The sequence below is a fragment of the Eucyclogobius newberryi genome, unplaced genomic scaffold (genome assembly GCF_026437365.1).
Source record: "Eucyclogobius newberryi isolate DKJ021-1_F unplaced genomic scaffold, fEucNew1.0.hap1 SCAF_7, whole genome shotgun sequence".
NCBI classification, from domain to species: Eukaryota; Metazoa; Chordata; class Actinopteri; order Gobiiformes; family Gobiidae; genus Eucyclogobius; species Eucyclogobius newberryi.
Window position 1 is genome coordinate 2391207 of NW_027316389.1, and position 16113 is coordinate 2407319.

Below are 16113 nucleotides of genomic sequence, written 5' to 3' on the forward strand. Positions count from 1 at the left end.
TTTAGCACGTCCAGGCTCTGAACCTCTGGACTTCATTCGGTGTCACCATCTGCAGATGTGTCTTCTTCTTCTGTGTCTTCTTCTTCTGTGTCGTCTTCTTCTGTGCTTTCTACTGCGTCATCTTCTCATACATCTTCTTCTCATACTTCTTCTCATATATCTTTTTCTCTGTCATCTTCTTCTCATACGTCTTCTTCTCATACGTCTTCTCATACATCTTCTCATACATCTTCTTCTCATACGTCTTCTTCTCATACGTCTTCTTCTCATACGTCTTCTTCTCATACGTCTTCTTCTCATACGTCTTCTTCTCATACGTCTTCTTCTCATACGTCTTCTTCTCATACATCTTCTCATACATCTTCTCATACGTCTTCTTCTCATACGTCTTCTTCTCATACGTCTTCTTCTCATACATCTTCTTCTCATACGTCTTCTTCTCATACGTCTTCTTCTCATACGTCTTCTTCTCATACGTCTTCTTCTCATACGTCTTCTTCTCATACATCTTCTCATACATCTTCTTCTCATACGTCTTCTTCTCATACGTCTTCTTCTCATACGTCTTCTTCTCATACGTCTTCTTCTCATACGTCTTCTTCTCATACGTCTTCTTCTCATACGTCTTCTTCTCATACGTCTTCTTCTCATACGTCTTCTTCTCATACGTCTTCTTCTCATACGTCTTCTTCTCATACGTCTGCTTCTCATACATCTTCTTCTCTTTCAGCCCATGAAGCTTCAGCGTCTGGACACTGCTGAGCGTCACTTTGCTCAGCTCATTGTTCAGAAGCAGCGTCTGCAGCAGCTGGAGGCGGAGTACGCGCTCAAGATCCAGAAACTGAAGGAGGCTCAAGCTCTGAGGAACAAGCCGCCCAACGCCGAGGCCCCGCCCGAACCTCCCGTCCAGACGTCCACGCCACGAGAAGCGCCCAACCAGCCACCTCCGCCGCAAGCGCCGACGCCCACCAGCCCCTTCCCCGTGTCCCAGCCGTCGCTGCACGACCTCACGCAGGACAAGCTCACCCTGGACAGCGAGGACGAGGGGGAGGAGGCGGAGAGCGCCCAGGCCGCCGCCACCAGAGGCCAGCGGCGCCATTCCTTCCACCAGTGCTCGTTTACCAAGCCGCACCTGGAGCAGCTCACGTCGACGCCCGCTAAAGATGCTAATAAAGAAGCTAATAAAGATGCTAAAGACGTTACGGAGGCTAAAGACGCTAATAAAGATGCTAAAGACGCTCATAAAGATGCTAATAAAGACGCTAAAGACGTTACGGCGGCTAAAGATGCTAAGGACGCTAAAGACTCTGAAGATGCTAAAGATTCTAAATTCGTTAAGGGCGCTAAAGATGCTAACGACGTCGCTGCCGCTCCCGACGCCAGCACGCCAAAGCGCGGCAAAGGCGCGGCCGGCCCGAGCCGCGAGGCGGAGGTGTTTGCGGGCTTAGACGTGGACTCGCTGAAAGAGAAGTACCAGCAGCAGCCGCAACTCGGGGAACTGCTGCAGACAGAGCTGGAGAAGACCGGGCAGGACCTGCAGACCTCGCCCCTGTCCAAGGTGAGAAGAGCGCTCCCGGGCCGCGCCAATGTTTCCCGCACGCGTGTCGTTTCTCGCCTCATCACGCCGTTTTCTGCTCTCGTTTAGGTCGCCGCATTCGAGCTGGACGCCGCCTCCGTCCAGTCGGTGTCTGATCTGAGGCCCGTCCCTTATGAGGCCTACCACAGCCCTCTGCTGGTCTTCAGGTCTTACAGGTGAGATCTTTACACTTTCACCTTTGACCTCCCAGATGGATTAGGGTCTCCTGATACAAAGACCTGCAGCGGAGGAGACTCGGGGTGTTGTTGCAGCTCTGGACCTCAGCTCTGGACCTCAGCTCTTCTTTTTGCCTCTAAACTCATGTTGTGGTTCTCATATTCTGCTCCATCTCCAGGTTCTGTCATGTTGTGGTTCTCATGTTCTGCTCCAGGTTCTGTCATGTTGTGGTTCTCATATTCTGCTCCATCTCCAGGTTCTGTCATGTTGTGGTTCTCATGTTCTGCTCCAGGTTCTGTCATGTTGTGGTTCTCATGTTCTGCTCCAGGTTCTGTCATGTTGTGGTTCTCATATTCTGCTCCATCTCCAGGTTCTGTCATGTTGTGGTTCTCATATTCTGCTCCATCTCCAGGTTCTGTCATGTTGTGGTTCTCATGTTCTGCTCCATCTCCAGGTTCTGTCATGTTGTGGTTCTCATGTTCTGTTCCAGGTTCTGTCATGTTTTGGTTCTCATGTTCTGCTCCATCTCCAGGTTCTGTCATGTTGTGGTTCTCATATTCTGCTCCAGGTTCTGTCATGTTGTGGTTCTCATGTTCTGCTCCAGGTTCTGTCATGTTTTGGTTCTCATGTTCTGCTCCATCTCCAGGTTCTGTCATATTTTGGTTCTCATGTTCTGCTCCATCTCCAGGTTCTGTCATGTTGTGGTTCTCATGTTCTGCTCCATCTCCAGGTTCTGTCATGTTGTGGTTCTCATGTTCTGCTCCATCTCCAGGTTCTGTCATATTTTGGTTCTCATGTTCTGCTCCATCTCCAGGTTCTGTCATGTTGTGGTTCTCATGTTCTGCTCCATCTCCAGGTTCAGTCCTTACTACAGAACGAAGGAGAAGTTGTCTCTGAGCTCCGTGACCTACAGCAGCACCATCAACCCCAAAAAGCACTTCTGCCGCTTCGATTTGACGGGAACGTGCAACGACGACGGCTGCAGATGGTGAGTCGGGAGCGCCTCGCGGAGCTTGGCCCGGCGGAGCTTGACCCGGCGGAGCTTGGCCCGGCGGAGCTTGGCCCGGCGGAGCTTGACCCCGCGGAGCTTGGCCCGGCGGAGCTTGACCCGGCGGAGCTTGGCCCCGCGGAGCTTGGCCCGGCGGAGCTTGACCCGGCGGAGCTTGGCCCGGCGGAGCTTGGCCCGGCGGAGCTTGACCCGGCGGAGCTTGACCCGGCGGAGCTTGACCCGGCGGAGCTTGGCCCGGCGGAGCTTGGCCCCGCGGAGCTTGACCCGGCGGAGCTTGGCCCGGCGGAGCTTGACCCCGCGGAGCTTGGCCCGGCGGAGCTTGGCCCGGCGGAGCTTGGCCCGGCGGAGCTTGGCCCGGCGGAGCTTGGCCCCGCGGAGCTTGGCCCCGCGGAGCTTGACCCGGCGGAGCTTGGCCCCGCGGAGCTTGACCCGGCGGAGCTTGGCCCGGCGGAGCTTGGCCCCGCGGAGCTTGGCCCCGCGGAGCTTGGCCCCGCGGAGCTTGGCCCGGCGGAGCTTGGCCCGGCGGAGCTTGGCCCGGCGGAGCTTGGCCCGGCGGAGCTTGACCCGGCGGAGCTTGGCCCGGCGGAGCTTGGCCCGGCGGAGCTTGACCCGGCGGAGCTTGACCCCGCGGAGCTTGGCCCGGCGGAGCTTGACCCGGCGGAGCTTGGCCCCGCGGAGCTTGACCCCGCGGAGCTTGGCCCCGCGGAGCTTGGCCCGGCGGAGCTTGGCCCGGCGGAGCTTGGCCCATGTCGTCCCGAGTTTGTTTTTCTGAATGTGGGTGTTGTGTGTTTGCAGGCAGCACATGAGGAACGTGATGCTGGGCGGGAGTCGGCTGTTCCAGGACATTCTGTCGTACGACTTGTCTCTGATCGGCTGCACGGAGAAGAGCGCCGACAAAGACATCGGCGCCGCCACAGGTAACGGCCAGAACACGCCCCGGAACACGCCCCGGAACGCTCTCTCTTAAACGCTCTCTCTTCTTTCTAAACGCTCTCTCTTCTTTCTCACACTTATTGTGCTTTATCTCCTATATTTTGTAAATATAGTTAATATGTTTTTTCTATTTTACTGTACGATAGGGACACGCGCTGGAATAGTTTTTTAATTCAACTGTTTTTGACTTTTTTCGGCTGGATTTGAGCGTTTTTCGTTGCGTTCGTTGTGTTGTTGTGACGTGAGCTAGCTCCGCCCCCCGCGCCCTCCGGCCGCGCTAAAGTACGGCGTGTCGTCGGTACACGTTTATATACACGTTTATATACACGTTTATATACACGTTTATATACACGTTTATATGAAAGAGGAACTTCACCAACGATCGGGACACGCACTGGAATCGCTTTAAATTAACTTGTTTTGACTTTATTCGGCTGGATTGAGTGTTTTCGTCGTGTCGTTGCGATGTGTTTTGGCTCTGAGTCCCCCGGCTCCGGCCCCGCCCCCCGGCTCCGGCCCCGCCCCCGGCTCCGGCCCCGCCCCCCGGCCGGCGCCGTACCACGTTTACACAAAGGAAGAACTCATGAAACTGCGGAGAACAGTCGTCTTACCCGGAGATCGTCACGTTATCCCGTCACAATACTGACCTAACCTAATACTGATGTGCAATTACTGTGAAGTTCATGTGCAATCTATGTGCTGTCGTGACACATATTCATGTGCAATTACTGTCGTGATCACATGCAATGGTATTTATTTATTTATTTATTTGTCTATGGGAGTTTTTATTTGTTTATAGGAGATCTTCTACTGAAAGTGTTTTTCAGACTTCCTATAAGTGATCTGTTCTGTTCTTCTGTATCTACCTCTGTATCTACCTGCGTTGCACCAATGAAATTTCCCCATGTGGGACAATAAAGGAATATCTTATCTTAACACGCCCAGAACACGCCCCAGAACACGCCCAGAACACGCCCCCGGAACACGCCCCCGGAACACGCCCCAGAACACGCCCAGAACACGCCCCCGGAACACGCCCCAGAACACGCCCAGAACACGCCCCCGGAACACGCCCCGGAACTCGCCCCAGAACACGCCCCGGAACACGCCCCGGAACACGCCCAGAACACGCCCCGGAACACGCCCCGGAACACGCCCAGAACACGCCCCCAGAACACGCCCCGGAACACGCCCCAGAACACGCCCCGGAACACACCCCAGTACACGCCCCAGAACACGCCCCAGAACATGGCCCCGGAACACGCCCAGAACACGCCCCCAGAACACGCCCCGGAACACGCCCCAGAACACGCCCCGGAACACACCCCAGTACACGCCCCAGAACACGCCCCAGAACATGGCCCCGGAACACGCCCAGGACACGCCCGAGTGTGCTTTAAAGCTGTAAATGATAAATATAATGTAAAGCCATTCGCGCGTGTTAGAAATAATGACTGATTTTTCTTCTTGAATCACCAGAAAAGTACATCAAGAAGCTTTTTGGTCCCAACAATCGAATGGGCATCGACCAGAAAGCCGTCCTCCTTGTGAGCAAAGTGAACGAGGGCAAACGCCACAGTGAGTCCGCACGCTCCAGCCAGACCTGAAGTGTACAGAGCAGGATTGTGGCTCACGCTGGCTCCTTGTTTTCAGCTCCTCCTTTCACCACCTTCAAAGACCTGAGGCGCTGGAGGCCAAAGCCCATCGTCTCCTCCGTCGTGGACTCTGAGGAAAGCAGCGACGGCGAGGAGCCCGACGACGGCGCCGCTCAGGGAAAACACGGTGAGACCAGCGAGTTGTCTTGACACATGTTCACGATTCTGAGGATTCTGATTGGATTGGACCTCAGAAGAACAGAAACATGCACAAATCAGAAAAGTCGGAGGAATCCATCAGAACTCGAGGATCCACATGTTTAATGATGACCAAACCTTCATATAAACTTCACAGCTCATCATTTGATCGTCTGTAAGTCCGATCGCTCAGAGTCCGTGTTCTAACTCCAGTCTTGTCTTGTGTCCAGCAGATGGCGCCGCTGACCTGGGCCTGTCGGACGTGTGCGTGACCTCAGATGACCGGCGTTACTTCTTCAGCGAAACGGACGACATTTCGAACCTGGAGACGAGCGTTTCAGAAAGTCCCTATGACACTCAGCTGTGGATCAAACTGGCCTTCAAGTACCTCAACCAACCCGACACGTGAGTGACCGCTACCCTGACCGACACGTGAGTGACCGCTACCCTGACCGACACGCGAGTGACCGCTACCCTGACCGACACGCGAGTGACCGCTACCCTGACCGACACGCGAGTGACCGCTAACATGACCGACACGCGAGTGACCGCTACCCTGACCGACACGCGAGTGACCGCTACCCTGACCGACACGCGAGTGACCGCTACCCTGACCGACACGCGAGTGACCGCTACCCTGACCGACACGCGAGTGACCGCTAACATGACCGACACGCGAGTGACCGCTACCCTGACCGACACGCGAGTGACCGCTAACATGACCGACACGCGAGTGACCGCTAACATGACCGACACGCGAGTGACCGCTAACATGACCGACACGCGAGTGACCGCTAACGTGACCGACACGCGAGTGTCCGCTACCCTGACCGACACGCGAGTGACCGCTACCCTGACCGACACGCGAGTGACCGCTACCCTGACCGACACGCGAGTGACCGCTAACATGACCGACACGCGAGTGACCGCTAACATGACCGACACGCGAGTGACCGCTAACATGACCGACACGCGAGTGACCGCTAACATGACCGGCACGCGAGTAACCGCTAACATGACCGGCACGCGAGTGACCGCTAACGTGACCGACACGCGAGTGTCCGCTAACGTGACGCGCGAGTGTCCGCTGACGTGACCGGCCCGGCACGCGGGTGACCGCTGACGTGACCGTGACGGACACGCGGGTGACCGCTGACGTGACCGGCCCGGCACGCGGGTGACCGCTGACGTGACCGTGACGGACACGCGGGTGACCGCTGACGTGACCGTGACGGACACGCGGGTGACCGCTAACCCTCCAGCTCGGTGTTAGTCTGTGGACAGTTGGTTTTGACTGGACCTTAACACTTGGTGTTTGTGTGTCCAGTTCCCCGGCCGAGTGTCTGGACGCTGCTCTGAACACGCTGTCTCGTGCTCTGGAGAATAACTGTGAGAACCCTGAGGTGTGGAGCCAGTACCTCTGTCTGTTCTCCAGGAGGGGGAGCCGTGCTGAGGTGCAGGAGATGTGTGAGATGGCAGTGGAGCACGCCCCCGACTGCTGCGTCTGGTGGAGCGTGAGTACTGCCCACACCTATGGTCAGCATGGGACTGTCCACACCTATGGTCAGCATGGGACTGTCCACATATGGTCAGCATGGGACTGTCCACACATATGGTCAGCATGGGACTGTCCACACATATGGTCAGGACATGGGACTGTCCAGCTGACTTTATGTAGCAGTTTTGTATTAGATCCAGATGAATCTGAAATATGTTTGTCATGTTCAAATGAAGCTAAACAACTGCATCAGTCCAACACCAGCTCTGAACACTTCATGTTTCTCTCTGCAGTACTTCACTGCAGTACTTGTTGTACTTCTCTCTGCAGTACTTCACTGCAGTACTTGTTGTACTTCTCTCTGCAGTACTTCACTGCAGTACTTGTTGTACTTCTCTCTGCAGTACTTCACTGCAGTACTTGTTGTACTTCTCTCTGCAGTACTTCACTGCAGTACTTGTTGTACTTCTCTCTGCAGTACTTGTTGTACTTCTCTCTGCAGTACTCGTTGTACTTCTCTCTGCAGTACTCGTTGTACTTCTCTCTGCAGTACTCGTCGTACTTCTTTTTGCAGTACTCGTTGTACTTCTCTCTGCAGTACTCGTTGTACTTCTCTCTGCAGTACTCGTTGTACTTCTCTCTGCAGTACTCTTTGTACTTCTCTCTGCAGTACTCGTTGTACTTCTCTTTGCAGTACTTGTTGTACTTCTCTCTGCAGTACTCGTTGTACTTCTCTCTGCAGTACTCGTTGTACTTCTCTCTGCAGTACTCTTTGTACTTCTCTCTGCAGTACTTGTTGTACTTCTCTCTGCAGTACTCGTTGTACTTCTCTCTGCAGTACTCGTTGTACTTCTCTCTGCAGTACTCTTTGTACTTCTCTCTGCAGTACTTGTTGTACTTCTCTTTGCAGTACTTGTCTCTGGAGCGCTCGTTCGAGGGGAAAGACTCTGTTGCCGAGCGTCTGCTGCAGTTCCTGGTCGCTGAGGCGCCCTCTTCTGGACTCTCAGAGAAACTGTCCTTTCAGATCCTGGACGCCGTTCTCTACAGAATCCAGCTCGGCGTCTTCAGCGGCAGAACGGAGAACGCCCTCAGCATCCTACAGGTCGGAACCTGCAGCGCTCGCTCACATTAGACCCTGACAGTGACACACAGCGTCTCTCCTGCTCACATTAGACCCCGACAGTGACACACAGCGTCTCTCCTGCTCACATTAGACCCCGACAGTGACACACAGCGTCTCTCCTGCTCACATTAGACCCCGACAGTGACACACAGCGTCTCTCCTGCTCACATTAGACCCCGACAGTGACACACAGCGTCTCTCCTGCTCACATTAGACCCTGACAGTGACACACAGCGTCTCTCCTGCTCACATTAGACCCTGACAGTGACACACAGCGTCTCTCCTGCTCACATTAGATCCCCGCAGTGACACACAGCGTCTCTCCTGCTCACATTAGACCCCGACAGTGACACAGCGTCTCTCCTGCTCACATTAGACCCTGACAGTGGCACACAGCGTCTCTCCTGCTCACATTAGACCCTGACAGTGACACACAGCGTCTCTCCTGCTCACATTAGATCCCCGCAGTGACACACAGCGTCTCTCCTGCTCACATTAGACCCCGACAGTGACACACAGCGTCTCTCCTGCTCACATTAGACCCTGACAGTGGCACACAGCGTCTCTCCTGCTCACATTAGACCCTGACAGTGGCACACAGCGTCTCTCCTGCTCACATTAGACCCCGACAGTGGCACACAGCGTCTCTCCTGCTCACATTAGACCCTGACAGTGGCACACAGCGTCTCTCCTGCTCACATTAGACCCCGACAGTGGCACACAGCGTCTCTCCTGCTCACATTAGACCCCGACAGTGACACACAGCGTCTCTCCTGCTCACATTAGACCCTGACAGTGACACACAGCGTCTCTCCTGCTCACATTAGACCCTGACAGTGACACACAGCGTCTCTCCTGCTCACATTAGACCCTGACAGTGACACACAGCGTCTCTCCTGCTCACATTAGATCCCCGCAGTGACACACAGCGTCTCTCCTGCTCACATTAGACCCCGACAGTGACACACAGCGTCTCTCCTGCTCACATTAGACCCTGACAGTGGCACACAGCGTCTCTCCTGCTCACATTAGACCCTGACAGTGGCACACAGCGTCTCTCCTGCTCACATTAGACCCCGACAGTGGCACACAGCGTCTCTCCTGCTCACATTAGACCCTGACAGTGGCACACAGCGTCTCTCCTGCTCACATTAGACCCTGACAGTGGCACACAGCGTCTCTCCTGCTCACATTAGACCCCGACAGTGGCACACAGCATCTCTCCTGCTCACATTAGACCCTGGCAGTGACACAGCTCGCTCACATTAGACCCTGGCAGTGACACAGCTCGCTCACATTAGACCCTGGCAGTGACACAGCTCGCTCACATTAGACCCTGGCAGTGACGCCGCTTGCTCACATTAGACCCTGGCAGTGACACAGCTTGCTCACATTAGACCCTGGCAGTGACACAGCTCGCTCACATTAGACCCTGGCAGTGACGCCGCTTGCTCACATTAGACCCTGGCAGTGACACAGCTCGCTCACATTAGACCCTGGCAGTGGCGCCGCTTGCTCACATTAGACCCTGGCAGTGACACAGCTCGCTCACATTAGACCCTGGCAGTGACACAGCTCGCTCACATTAGACCCTGGCAGTGACGCTGCTTGCTCACATTAGACCCTGGCAGTGACACAGCTTGCTCACATTAGACCCTGGCAGTGACGCCGCTTGCTCACATTAGACCCTGGCAGTGACATAGCTCGCTCACATTAGACCCTGGCAGTGACACAGCTCGCTCACATTAGACCCTGGCAGTGACACAGCTCGCTCACATTAGACCCTGGCAGTGACACAGCTCGCTCACATCAGACCCTGGCAGTGACGCCGCTCGCTAACATCAGACCCTGGCAGTGACGCCGCTTGCTAACATTAGACCCTGGCAGTGACCCTCTCCTCTCCCGCAGAGCTCTCTGAAGTCAGACTGTGTCTCTGAGCTCCTGGGGGCCGTGGACCGCGCCCTGCTGTGGCTCTGCTACATTCACCTGTCGGAGTTCCAGCGCCTGCCGTCGTCGCTCTACGATGCGTCGGATTCGGGCCCGTCCCGTCTGGTGAGCAGAGAGAGCTTCCTCCTGCCGTGGAGGTCGGCCCAGGACATCTGCACGCCGCTGGAACGCCTCGTCGCCATGTTTCAAGGTCATCGCCGCGGCTCTGAGGAGGTTCAAAGGTCACGCTGCAGGTGCTGACGTTTGTTCTTTGTCCTGCAGAGGGCATCGCTCACTGCTCAGAGGACGCTCGCTCTCCCGCTGAGCGGATCGTGGCCTGTCTTCCTCTGCACACTAACCTCCTGCACCTCTACAAAGTCCTGCACAGGTCTGACGCCACACTTTAGCCCCGCCTCCTCGTGACGTTAGTTTGAAGTGAGTAAAGGTCTTTAGCCCCGCCTCCTCGTGACGTTAGTTTGAAGTGAGTAAAGGTCTTTAGCCCCGCCTCCTCGTGACGTTAGTTTGAAGTGAGTAAAGGTCTTTAGCCCCGCCTCCTCGTGACGTTAGTTTGAAGTGAGTAAAGGTCTTTAGCCCCGCCTCCTCGTGACGTTAGTTTGAAGTGAGTAAAGGTCTTTAGCCCCGCCTCCTCGTGACGTTAGTTTGAAGTGAGTAAAGGTCTTTAGCCCCGCCTCCTCGTGACGTTAGTTTGAAGTGAGTAAAGGTCTTTAGCCCCGCCTCCTCGTGACGTTAGTTTGAAGTGAGTAAAGGTCTTTAGCCCCGCCTCCTCGTGACGTTAGTTTGAAGTGAGTAAAGGTCTTTAGCCCCGCCTCCTCGTGACGTTAGTTTGAAGTGAGTAAAGGTCTTTAGCCCCGCCTCCTCGTGACGTTAGTTTGAAGTGAGTAAAGGTCTTTAGCCCCGCCTCCTCGTGACGTTAGTTTGAAGTGAGTAAAGGTCTTTAGCCCCGCCTCCTCGTGACGTTAGTTTGAAGTGAGTAAAGGTCTTTAGCCCCGCCTCCTCGTGACGTTAGTTTGAAGTGAGTAAAGGTCTTTAGCCCCGCCTCCTCGTGACGTTAGTTTGAAGTGAGTAAAGGTCTTTAGCCCCGCCTCCTCGTGACGTTAGTTTGAAGTGAGTAAAGGTCTTTAGCCCCGCCTCCTCGTGACGTTAGTTTGAAGTGAGTAAAGGTCTTTAGCCCCGCCTCCTCGTGACGTTAGTTTGAAGTGAGTAAAGGTCTTTAGCCCCGCCTCCTCGTGACGTTAGTTTGAAGTGAGTAAAGGTCTTTAGCCCCGCCTCCTCGTGACGTTAGTTTGAAGTGAGTAAAGGTCTTTAGCCCCGCCTCCTCGTGACGTTAGTTTGAAGTGAGTAAAGGTCTTTAGCCCCGCCTCCTCGTGACGTTAGTTTGAAGTGAGTAAAGGTCTTTAGCCCCGCCTCCTCGTGACGTTAGTTTGAAGTGAGTAAAGGTCTTTAGCCCCGCCTCCTCGTGACGTTAGTTTGAAGTGAGTAAAGGTCTTTAGCCCCGCCTCCTCGTGACGTTAGTTTGAAGTGAGTAAAGGTCTTTAGCCCCGCCTCCTCGTGACGTTAGTTTGAAGTGAGTAAAGGTCTTTAGCCCCGCCTCCTCGTGACGTTAGTTTGAAGTGAGTAAAGGTCTTTAGCCCCGCCTCCTCGTGACGTTAGTTTGAAGTGAGTAAAGGTCTTTAGCCCCGCCTCCTCGTGACGTTAGTTTGAAGTGAGTAAAGGTCTTTAGCCCCGCCTCCTCGTGACGTTAGTTTGAAGTGAGTAAAGGTCTTTAGCCCCGCCTCCTCGTGACGTTAGTTTGAAGTGAGTAAAGGTCTTTAGCCCCGCCTCCTCGTGACGTTAGTTTGAAGTGAGTAAAGGTCTTTAGCCCCGCCTCCTCGTGACGTTAGTTTGAAGTGAGTAAAGGTCTTTAGCCCCGCCTCCTCGTGACGTTAGTTTGAAGTGAGTAAAGGTCTTTAGCCCCGCCTCCTCGTGACGTTAGTTTGAAGTGAGTAAAGGTCTTTAGCCCCGCCTCCTCGTGACGTTAGTTTGAAGTGAGTAAAGGTCTTTAGCCCCGCCTCCTCGTGACGTTAGTTTGAAGTGAGTAAAGGTCTTTAGCCCCGCCTCCTCGTGACGTTAGTTTGAAGTGAGTAAAGGTCTTTAGCCCCGCCTCCTCGTGACGTTAGTTTGAAGTGAGTAAAGGTCTTTAGCCCCGCCTCCTCGTGACGTTAGTTTGAAGTGAGTAAAGGTCTTTAGCCCCGCCTCCTCGTGACGTTAGTTTGAAGTGAGTAAAGGTCTTTAGCCCCGCCTCCTCGTGACGTTAGTTTGAAGTGAGTAAAGGTCTTTGTCCTGCAGGTTTGACGAGGGCGTCCTTCTGTGCGAGGCGCTGCTTCAGTGCTGTCCAGAGTCCTGTGTCCTGCGCGACGCTCTGGCCGAGCTTCACATCGCTAAAGGAGACGCCAACGCCGCCGTTAGCATGTGGCTACACGCGCTCGTGGAGTGTCCCGACAACGCCGAGGTCTTCTACCACTCCTGCAAGTTCCTCATGGCCCAGGTAACGGACGCAGACCTGACCCTGCGGCCCTGACCGTACGGACCTGACCCTGCGGACCTGACCCTGCGGCCCTGACCCTGCGGCCCTGACCCTGCGGCCCTGACCGTACGGACCTGACCCTGCGGACCTGACCGTGCGGACCTGACCGTGCGGACCTGACCCTGCGGACCTGACCATGCGGCCCTGACCCTGCGGCCCTGACCGTACGGACCTGACCCTGCGGACCTGACCTTGCGGACCTGACCGTGCGGCCCTGACCCTGCGGCCCTGACCGTGCGGCCCTGACCCTGCGGCCCTGACCGTACGGACCTGACCCTGCGGACCTGACCGTGCGGACCTGACCCTGCGGCCCTGACCGTACGGACCTGACCCTGCGGCCCTGACCCTGCGGCCCTGACCCTGCGGACCTGACCGTGCGGACCTGACCCTGCGGACCTGACCCTGCGGACCTGACCCTGCGGCCCTGACCGTGCGGACCTGACCCTGCGGACCTGACCCTGCGGACCTGACCCTGCGGACCTGACCCTGCGGACCTGACCCTGCGGACCTGACCCTGCGGACCTGACCGTGCGGACCTGACCCTGCGGACCTGACCCTGCGGCCCTGACCGTACGGACCTGACCCTGCGGACCTGACCGTGCGGACCTGACCCTGCGGCCCTGACCGTACGGACCTGACCCTGCGGCCCTGACCCTGCGGACCTGACCCCGCGGCCCTGACCGTACGGACCTGACCGTGCGGACCTGACCGTGCGGACCTGACCCTGCGGACCTGACCATGCGGCCCTGACCCTGCGGCCCTGACCGTACGGACCTGACCCTGCGGACCTGACCTTGCGGACCTGACCGTGCGGCCCTGACCCTGCGGCCCTGACCGTGCGGCCCTGACCCTGCGGCCCTGACCGTACGGACCTGACCCTGCGGACCTGACCGTGCGGACCTGACCCTGCGGCCCTGACCGTACGGACCTGACCCTGCGGCCCTGACCCTGCGGCCCTGACCCTGCGGACCTGACCGTGCGGACCTGACCCTGCGGACCTGACCCTGCGGCCCTGACCCTGCGGACCTGACCGTGCGGACCTGACCCTGCGGACCTGACCCTGCGGACCTGACCCTGCGGACCTGACCCTGCGGACCTGACCGTGCGGACCTGACCCTGCGGACCTGACCCTGCGGCCCTGACCGTACGGACCTGACCCTGCGGACCTGACCGTGCGGACCTGACCCTGCGGCCCTGACCGTACGGACCTGACCCTGCGGCCCTGACCCTGCGGACCTGACCCTGCGGACCTGACCGTACGGACCTGACCCTGCGGACCTGACCTTGCGGACCTGACCGTGCGGCCCTGACCCTGCGGCCCTGACCGTACGGACCTGACCCTGCGGACCTGACCGTGCGGACCTGACCCTGCGGCCCTGACCGTACGGACCTGACCCTGCGGCCCTGACCCTGCGGCCCTGACCCTGCGGACCTGACCGTGCGGACCTGACCCTGCGGACCTGACCCTGCGGCCCTGACCCTGCGGACCTGACCCTGCGGACCTGACCCTGCGGACCTGACCCTGCGGACCTGACCCTGCGGACCTGACCGTGCGGACCTGACCCTGCGGACCTGACCCTGCGGCCCTGACCGTACGGACCTGACCCTGCGGACCTGACCCTGCGGACCTGACCCTGCGGCCCTGACCGTACGGACCTGACCCTGCGGCCCTGACCCTGCGGCCCTGACCCTGCGGACCTGACCCTGCGGACCTGACCTTGCGGACCTGACCGTGCGGCCCTGACCTTGCGGACCTGACCGTGCGGACCTGACCGTGCGGCCCTGACCCTGCGGCCCTGACCCTGCGGCCCTGACCGTACGGACCTGACCCTGCGGCCCTGACCGTGCGGACCTGACCGTGCGGACCTGACCCCGCGGCCCTGACCGTACGGACCTGACCCTGCGGCCCTGACCCTGCGGCCCTGACCCTGCGGACCTGACCGTGCGGACCTGACCCTGCGGCCCTGACCCTGCGGACCTGACCTTGCGGACCTGACCTTGCGGACCTGACCGTGCGGCCCTGACCCTGCGGCCCTGACCCTGCGGACCTGACCCTGCGGACCTGACCTTGCGGACCTGACCGTGCGGCCCTGACCCTGCGGCCCTGACCGTGCGGACCTGACCCTGCGGCCCTGACCGTGCGGACCTGACCCTGCGGACCTGACCCTGCGGCCCTGACCCTGCGGACCTGACCCCGCGGCCCTGACCGTACGGACCTGACCCTGCGGACCTGACCGTGCGGACCTGACCCTGCGGCCCTGACCGTACGGACCTGACCCTGCGGCCCTGACCGTGCGGCCCTGACCCTGCGGCCCTGACCCTGCGGCCCTGACCCTGCGGCCCTGACCCTGCGAACCTGACCCTGCGGCCCTGACCCTGCGTCCCTGACCCTGCGGCCCTGACCGTACGGACCTGACCCTGCGGCCCTGACCGTGCACATTTCATGAGTACTCACTGTCCAGTCACATAACCCACAATAACACTTCAAATGTCCAGCTTTTGGTGAAAATGCACTCGGAATGCACTCTGGGTTATGTCTGACCCGTGTGACCTCTGACCCGTGTGACACTCTGACCCGTGTGACCTCTGACCTGTGTGACACTCTGACCTGTGTGACACTCTGACCTGTGTGACACTCTGACCCGTGTGACACTCTGACCCTTGTGTTCAGGACAAGTCTAACGCGTTGGCGCCTCTGTTCCGCGGGTTCATTCTGTCTCTGTGTGAGGACGAGGACGGTCAGAAGACGCCGGTCGATGTTTTACGGTACTTTTATCACTTTTATCACACATATCACATTTATCACATTTACCACATTTATCACATTTACCACATTTACCACATTTATCACATTTATCACATTTACCACATTTATCACATTTACCACATTTATCACATTTACCACATTTACCACATTTATCACATTTACCACATTTATCACATTTATCACATTTACCACATTTACCACATTTACCACATTTACCACATTTACCACATTTATCACATTTACCACATTTACCACATTTACCACATTTACCACATTTACCACATTTACCACATTTATCACATTTACCACATTTACCACATTTACCACATTTATCACATTTATCACATTTATCACATTTATCACACCAGAGCGTTCATCAGCCTGAGCCTCTGCATCATGTGTTCCTCTAGTGTTCTATATGCATATTTAAAGGTGTTTGTGTTCAGGCACATCCTGGGCTTCCCCTGTGAGGAGTTACTGAAGGGCCCCATCATAAAGAAGGACCTGCAGGAGCAGCTGACCGCTCAGATGCCCTTCCTGCACCTGCTCTACTGGTCAGTCTCCTGACCCTGTTAAACATCAGCTCTGAGTTCATATATTTGACTTTGGAACATTCATAAGTTACATTAGTTATATTTTAAATATTAAATAAATATTTATCTAAAACTACTCTCTCTGACCTCTCTCTCTCTCTGACCTCTCTCTCTCTCTGACCTCTCTCTCTCTC

At 56.6% G+C, this 16113-nt stretch overlaps 1 protein-coding gene across 1 annotated transcript in view; it reads left to right on the plus strand.

Annotated features, from left to right (window-relative positions):
• The window catches only part of LOC140348643 (zinc finger C3H1 domain-containing protein-like), a 46972-nt gene that overhangs the window by 25595 nt on the left and 5264 nt on the right, over nt 1–16113 (plus strand). The window contains exons 18-31 of the mRNA XM_072434639.1: nt 731–1558; nt 1646–1752; nt 2610–2741; nt 3558–3679; nt 5175–5273; nt 5349–5477; nt 5722–5893; nt 6816–7002; nt 7897–8088; nt 10018–10246; nt 10318–10423; nt 12382–12580; nt 15291–15385; nt 15833–15940. Coding sequence (XP_072290740.1) covers nt 731–1558; nt 1646–1752; nt 2610–2741; nt 3558–3679; nt 5175–5273; nt 5349–5477; nt 5722–5893; nt 6816–7002; nt 7897–8088; nt 10018–10246; nt 10318–10423; nt 12382–12580; nt 15291–15385; nt 15833–15940 — 2705 coding nt within the window. The remainder of the gene's footprint in view (nt 1–730; nt 1559–1645; nt 1753–2609; nt 2742–3557; nt 3680–5174; nt 5274–5348; nt 5478–5721; nt 5894–6815; nt 7003–7896; nt 8089–10017; nt 10247–10317; nt 10424–12381; nt 12581–15290; nt 15386–15832; nt 15941–16113) is intronic.